We start from the raw sequence: 6,836 nt of genomic DNA on the forward strand, positions 1-6,836 counted from the left end.
GTCAGGATGGGGAGGGTGTTCAGTTTTTGTCTTTTTTTTTTTTTTACCCGAGTTGAATATTACTTTTGCACCGTGTGTTTAACAAAGCCCTTGACCAGGCATCTAAGATATTAACCAGCTTCAGCAGATCATGCGCCTGACGGGGACACCCCCTGCCTATCTCATTAACAGGATGCCCAGTCATGAGGTGAGACCAAACAGATTATACCAGGGGTGTGTCATTCACAAGGCCACAGACACACTGTTTAACATAACTGAATGCTTGCATGTGCCTTGGAGTGGCTACTAAGATAATGACTCTGTTTGCTTTAGCAGGGTGTTTAGCATTTGAGGTTAAAATGTGATCTGGGCCTCTGCGCTGAAAATATAACTTTTAAGGTGGTACTCAAAAATCTGTTTAGAGTATGTTATCAATTAAACTTCATATGGAGGCACAGTTACCAAAAGGAGATTACTGTGCATTTTTACTCCTTCCTCCTCCTCCTCCTCCTCCTCCTCCTTCTTCTTCTTCTTCTTCTTCTTCTTCTTCTCTCTCTCTCTCTCTCTCTCTCTCTCTCTCTCTCTCTCTCTCTCTCTCTCTCCCTCCCTCTCCCTCTCCCTCTCCCTCTCCCTCTCCCTCTCCCTCTCCCTCTCCCTCTCCCTCTCCCTCTCCCTCCCTTTCCCTCTCTCTCCCTCTCTCCAATAGAACTCTTAACACGGCTAACTATAATCTGTATACTATGTAATACATTACCCCAAAAGTCTTAGGGACTATATAAAAAAGAGCAAAATTTTAAGATTAAATACCTCAGTACAACTTGATAACTTCTCAACTCATTATTTTTTGTCATTCATTGCTTAATTTGACTCTGGTTTAATCTCTGGACTTGACCAGGACCGCTCTTTGCAAATCACTCTAAATCTTTATCTTGGAGTCAGACTGCTTCTGGCATAACCCTAAGACTTCAGACCAGTTTGACATCAAAAACCTTTTTTAAGCTACATCATAGCTATTTATCTTTCTAGACTTTGAGAGCTAATTATGCCCTTGGCCTCCATATCAATTTCCTCTGCCTCCCTAATATCTTTTCATATAGCAGAAATAAGTATATTAATTATCTAGTACCTTTTTGCATCAATATAATACCCCCCACACCCACCCAAGTAATATTTAAAACCAAACAGTTAACAGCTATGTTGGTATCAGGGTTTCCATGCACACACAAGATTAGATTAACATTGGCTCTGTATACGTGTATATAGAGATAGTTGCAGATAGTGACCTTGACCAGGGTCTGTAGCAAATGTAACACAAAGAAACCAGTTTTCATATCCATAAATTATACTTGGTATATATGATTGCCCTCAAGGCCAATTGTTTATTTTCAAGGTATTTTGCCTTGATTATACTTATCAGTACATACAAGTGTTTGCTGAGCCAAGTTCACTGATATGAAATGAATTATGAAAGTAACATACTTTTGGAATTAAAAACAAACTTTCATTTAATAAAGGTAAATACTTAATTTAGCCAATAGCTATTGCCCTCATTAAGGATTTCTTTAAAGATGTATTTGAATTTAGCAAAGTAGTGAGTTGTACTCCTTTATTTTGTTGTTATTGCCAGGATAATGTTGTACTCCTCTTTTTTTTTTTTTTTTTTGGTCAGACTGAGCCCACAGTGAGAATACCACCATAAACAAATTATTGATCAGAATTCAAGCTTTAGGCCAGGAATCCAGAATCCATGTAGATTTTGCCTGTTCTAGAACATTTCTGAGAGACATTTACTTCTTACAGCTCTTGGCTTCACTATATAGACATAAACAGCTATTCTTACTAGCTAAATTAAAATAGACTAGATTAGTTAGCATTAATTTCTAGTTGGAATCTAAGTCTATGAGACAAAAGCAATGTACTCAATGATATTCCTCACTGAAGGTCATGTACTTGAGGGCAGTATTGAAGAACTCTAAAAAAATATGCCATATAAATACAACAGCTTGTAATGGGTTTGGTTTTATTTTCAGTATTAGGACCTTAGAATCTCTTAGAATAATAAAATAATGAATAAATTAATTCTCAAAATCCTTATTTTCACAGGCAAGAAATTATATTCAATCTTTGACCCAGATGCCGAAAATGAACTTTGCAAATGTGTTTATTGGTGCCAATCCATTGGGTAAGTATCATTAATTGAGTTCTGGGAGCAATTATTTTTCCCTCCATACATCATGCTTCTCAAACAAGCTTTTTCATAAGATGATATAAACCTATGTCATTTCTAAAACATTACAGCGAGGGCAGCTAGGTGGCACAGTGGATAGAGCACCGGCCTTGGTTTCAGGAGGACCTGAGTTTAAATGTGGCCTCAGATATTTGACACTTACTAGCTGTGTGACCCTAGGCTAGGCACTTAACCCTCATTGCCTATCCGAAAAAAAACCCCAAAACATTACAGAGGTTATTGTTAAATGATAGGGAGGAAGGGAAGAAAGATAAAAAGGTATCTGTACTTGACCATTACATGCGACTGAAATGGAAGTGAGAACGAGTTCAACAGTTACATTTTGTGGGGATTGCTCTTTGAGGGCAGGAACTATTTTATCTTTACCTTTGTATCCCCAGAGCTTAGCACAGCACCTGACACTTAATAAATGTTTTAATATTATACATTTGATTGATTGAAAATAAAGTACTGTGCTCTGTGAGGTGATTGAGGAGGGCTTCCCAAAAGGGGCACCATTTGTATTGGTCTGAAAGGACAGGAATGCACATTCCAGGCCCCAAAGTATAGTCCGAGCAAGGGCAGGGAGCCATTAAGAAGCACGTGCTTGTTCAGGGAGTAGGGAATTAAGTGATTTGGCTGATGCCTAGAGTACATGGAGCTTTTTGTGTGTCTAAGAAAGACCTGGGTATTTTAGGTTAGTCACAACATTAGCTTCTCCATATTAAACTTCTCTTCCCCTTTCCCTCCTTTTCCTAATACACCTTTTGTTGGTGACAGCTGTTGATCTGCTGGAGAAGATGCTTGTGTTGGACTCGGATAAAAGAATTACAGCAGCTCAAGCCCTTGCCCATGGCTACTTTGCCCAGTACCATGATCCTGATGATGAACCAGTTGCAGACCCCTATGACCAGTCGTTTGAAAGCAGGGATCTCCTGATAGATGAGTGGAAAAGTGAGTTCTATGGCAGGATTATTAAGTTTTTGAATTTGCCCTCTTCTCTGAGAGTAGTTAACTATGAAAAAACACATTTTCAGTGGACAAATCTATAACTGGAGCAGAGGGAGAAGCAAGAGCTACTAAAAGAAATATCCATAAAACATAGAATGTCACAGTTAGTAGGAAGGGACCCGAAAGAGCTTCTCTAACTGTCATAGAGGAGGCCTTTGCAGGTTAATAATTGGGAACAGTTTGTGAGAACAGCCGAGAATCATGACATTTTCAAGTTGGAAGGTGCCTTAGAGAACACTGAATTCAAACCCTTCGTTTCACCGACTTAGAATCTCTAGTTCAGAATAAGCATGCTCCTTTTACAAGATGCTGTCTTTCTGATCTAAGCAGTGGTCTCTCGAGGTACTTTTAAAGCTTCCCATGTTATTTTATATGTATTATTTACTTTTTATTCGCTCAGCAAGAACCTGATGAGACAGGTCAGAGTGCACTCATAACCATTTCACAGAAAAACGGGGACCCAGAGAAGTTGTCTTACCTAAGATCCATACAGCTACTTCTTGCCAGTCACAGTTCCAGGGCTAGAACCTAGGTCTGCTGACTACAAAATCCAATTTTCTCATTTCTTTGCCTAGGGATTGAACTATATGACCTCTAAGGTATCATTCTGTGCTCCTAAGTCCGTGCGCCTTTGGCAATGGGCAGTTTATTTAATCATTTTACATAACCTTAGCTTGCCATCTACAGAAATGAGGATGATGGTATTCACACACTTACCCCATGAGATTGTGAGAAAGAGACTTTGTCAATGCTCAAGTTGCTGCCACTGTTGTTTTCCTTCCTCCTAGGCCTGACCTATGATGAAGTTATTAGTTTTGTGCCACCGCCCCTTGACCAAGAAGAGATGGAGTCCTGAAGACCTGGTTTCTGTTCTGTTGGTCGCACGTCACTGTGAGGGAAAGGCCTTTTCATGGGAACTCTCCAAAATATCATTCAAGTGCCTCTTGTTGCAAAGATTCTCCATGGTGGAAGTGGGTGTGTGCGCGTGTGTGCGTGTGCGTGTGTCTGTGTATCTGTGTGTCTGTCTGCCCGTGTACATGTGTGGTGAGCTGAGAGTGAGGGAGCTATTTATATGGTGACTTTCTTTCTGTAAACATGCTCAGTGAAGCTCTTGGACAGCCTCTGCTTTAGTCCCTCTGGGGAAAAGTCAATCCAGGCGTCTCGGTTGCCATGTTGCTGGGGTGTAGTAGATGTGAAGCCAAAAAACCCCACAAACATCCCAGATCCCGGGCTCACTTATGACCACCATCATCTGGGCTCTTCTACGGAGCAGCTGGAAGGATGGTGGTGATGATTTCTTGCTCGCCCATAACATCCCTCTCCCGGCTCCATGGAGACGAGGGGGCAGGTGCTTGTTTGTTGGCGTGAGCCTTGTGGCCGCCTGAAAACCTGAAGCCTTTGTCAGCAATGTGTACAGCTAGAAGGACCACCTCACATCTGTACCCCAACATGTGATGGGATTGCCTAGTGTGGTCCTCACATTGTGGCAGGTTTGTGTGAAATTGTAAATATGTTTGTGCCTTATATATAAAGAGAGAAGAACATTTGAGGAGTCAAGGGAATCTAGCAGACTGGTGTTTCTGAGCCACTCACATGAAAGAGGCTTCAGGCAGCCACATGGGTGTGAACCCATTTTTAACAGATGAGCCTACAGAGGCAGCTTCGTGTTTGCATGCGTGCGTGCCTGTGTATGTGTGTGCCTCTGTGTGTGTGTGTGTGTGTGTGTGAGAGAGAGAGAGCACGCGTGTCTCTTTCTCCCTGTATTCAGTGTTGCCATTTCTCTCTGCTCCTTCTCACCTTTGGCTCAGGGGCCTCCCAGACACTGGCCCCGGGAGTTGAATGCAGGTTCTAGTCTGTGTGCATCCTGTGTGCTCTTTATTCCTAGCCCAGTGCGGGGTGTTGTGCATGTCTTGCTTTTTGTGCATGCAGAGCTGCTTGTCAAGTCCCTGGGACAGTGGGGAGAGGCCCTGGTGCGGAGCAGGATGGGCAGCGAAGAGCTGGGCAAGCCAATTCAGACCCTCTTTCACCTCAGCTGACGTGATAGGAAAAGTCTCACCAGCCTCCCTGCTCAGTCTCCCAGTGCTGTTCATTAGGAGTATACTGGATATTATCCTGGGTGTTTGGATGTGAAAACAATGAAGAAATGGGACTGGTTGCAGTATCTCTTTTTTCTTGTCATCATGGTTTTCAAAGAGACTCTTTTGCTGGGCTCTGGTGGGCAAGGTTAGGACTTTTCCCAGGATCATCCCAGATTTTGGAAATTGGAAGTTCTATTCACACTCACCCACCCATTCTTAGAAATACTGAAGATCAAAACAAAGAATAAAAGTGCATGAGGCAAGAAACCCTTTTTTTCTGTCTCTTTCTAAATACCGAGAAATTTATTGAGGTGTTCTTTCTCTTGAAGGATCTATTGGCAGCTTGGCATTATTCTTCTCTTGCCTAGAGAAATAGGGCAAAGGGCTCTGGGTTTGGGAGAAACAAATTTTGTTTCAGTATTGGCTGTATTGCAGGGGTCCTTTGGGAATACGATTCCTGTTTTTAGTAGGGAAGAAGGGCAGGTTATTTCAGTATATTGTATATGCAACCTTCTCCATCTGAAATCTCCTCATTTTTATTTCAGAATTACCTGGGCAAAGGTATTGAGATGTTTTTTTTTTTTTAATCTCATGTTTACAAAGCACATAGTTGCTGCAAAATTAGTAAGAGCTGTTTTCAAAGTTTTGGAGAGTCCATGCATCTTGTGTTACTTATGGGCCCATACATTCAAGGCTTTTCTGGAGAGAAAAAAGAGCAAAGCACATGCAGAGAATGGGAGTCAGATGGGTTGGACCCGGTTGTTTGAGTGCATCTGTCTCAGTAGAGTGGAATGCAGCCCCAGAGGCCTGTGAGAAAATCCATCACCTCTGAGTGACTATGGGCTGAAGGGAGAGAAAAAGACAGCTTGACCAGGCTTCCCACACACCCCCTGGAGGAAGTTACCTAAAGATGCCCTCCCTGCTGTCTTCAGTGTGCAGGTCAGCTCCTCACAGAGAAATGTAAATATCTCCTCCAATACCCACAGCAAGATGAATCTTATTAGCCATATTTGGTGCAAATGCTAGTGTAACTTCCTGCAGAAATACTGCTCAGATTTTTTTTTTAATTAAGGTTTCTGCATGTGTGCCTACATGTGTTGAGAGACTGCATGTCCCAGAAGCCTGGACTTTAACTGGACCTTGCTGGAGAGCTCCTTGGTTTCTAAGCATCATTGCTCCCACCTCTAGGTCATCTGTCAAAAGACACCTTGGGGTGACAGAACAAGGGAGAGACTACTCTTTTATTTGTATCCATGAACTTTTGCTGTAATCAGTTCCACCATATAGGATGTCACACAATACCACTGGTTAAAATAAAGCCTATTTTTGAAGTTTAATGAATTTCTCTCATTTATTAGCACATGTTACATAATCAATTCAGCTAAACAAACTGACAACAAAATTGCCTACTTTATGGAACGCAAAGACCACAATGAAACAACCCTTCCATAAAAGAACTTCTTTTCTGCAGCATGGACACAGACGAGTAAACACAAGTGATTTCAGGAGGGAGAGGGCACTAAGAACTGGGAGCTTAGTCA

The 6,836-nt window shown here is 41.9% G+C and overlaps 1 protein-coding gene across 1 annotated transcript in view; it reads left to right on the forward strand.

Annotated features, from left to right (window-relative positions):
* The window catches only part of MAPK14 (mitogen-activated protein kinase 14), a 98,322-nt gene extending 91,690 nt beyond the window's left edge, over positions 1-6,632 (forward strand). Inside the window, 3 exon segments of the mRNA XM_044003390.1 lie at positions 2,083-2,161; positions 2,987-3,160; positions 4,006-6,632. Coding sequence (XP_043859325.1) covers positions 2,083-2,161; positions 2,987-3,160; positions 4,006-4,073 — 321 coding nt within the window. The 3' untranslated portion in view covers positions 4,074-6,632.
* Positions 6,633-6,836: the final 204 nt, after the last annotated feature.

Source organism: Dromiciops gliroides, chromosome 4, assembly GCF_019393635.1.
Source record: "Dromiciops gliroides isolate mDroGli1 chromosome 4, mDroGli1.pri, whole genome shotgun sequence".
In the NCBI taxonomy this organism is placed as follows: domain Eukaryota; kingdom Metazoa; phylum Chordata; class Mammalia; order Microbiotheria; family Microbiotheriidae; genus Dromiciops; species Dromiciops gliroides.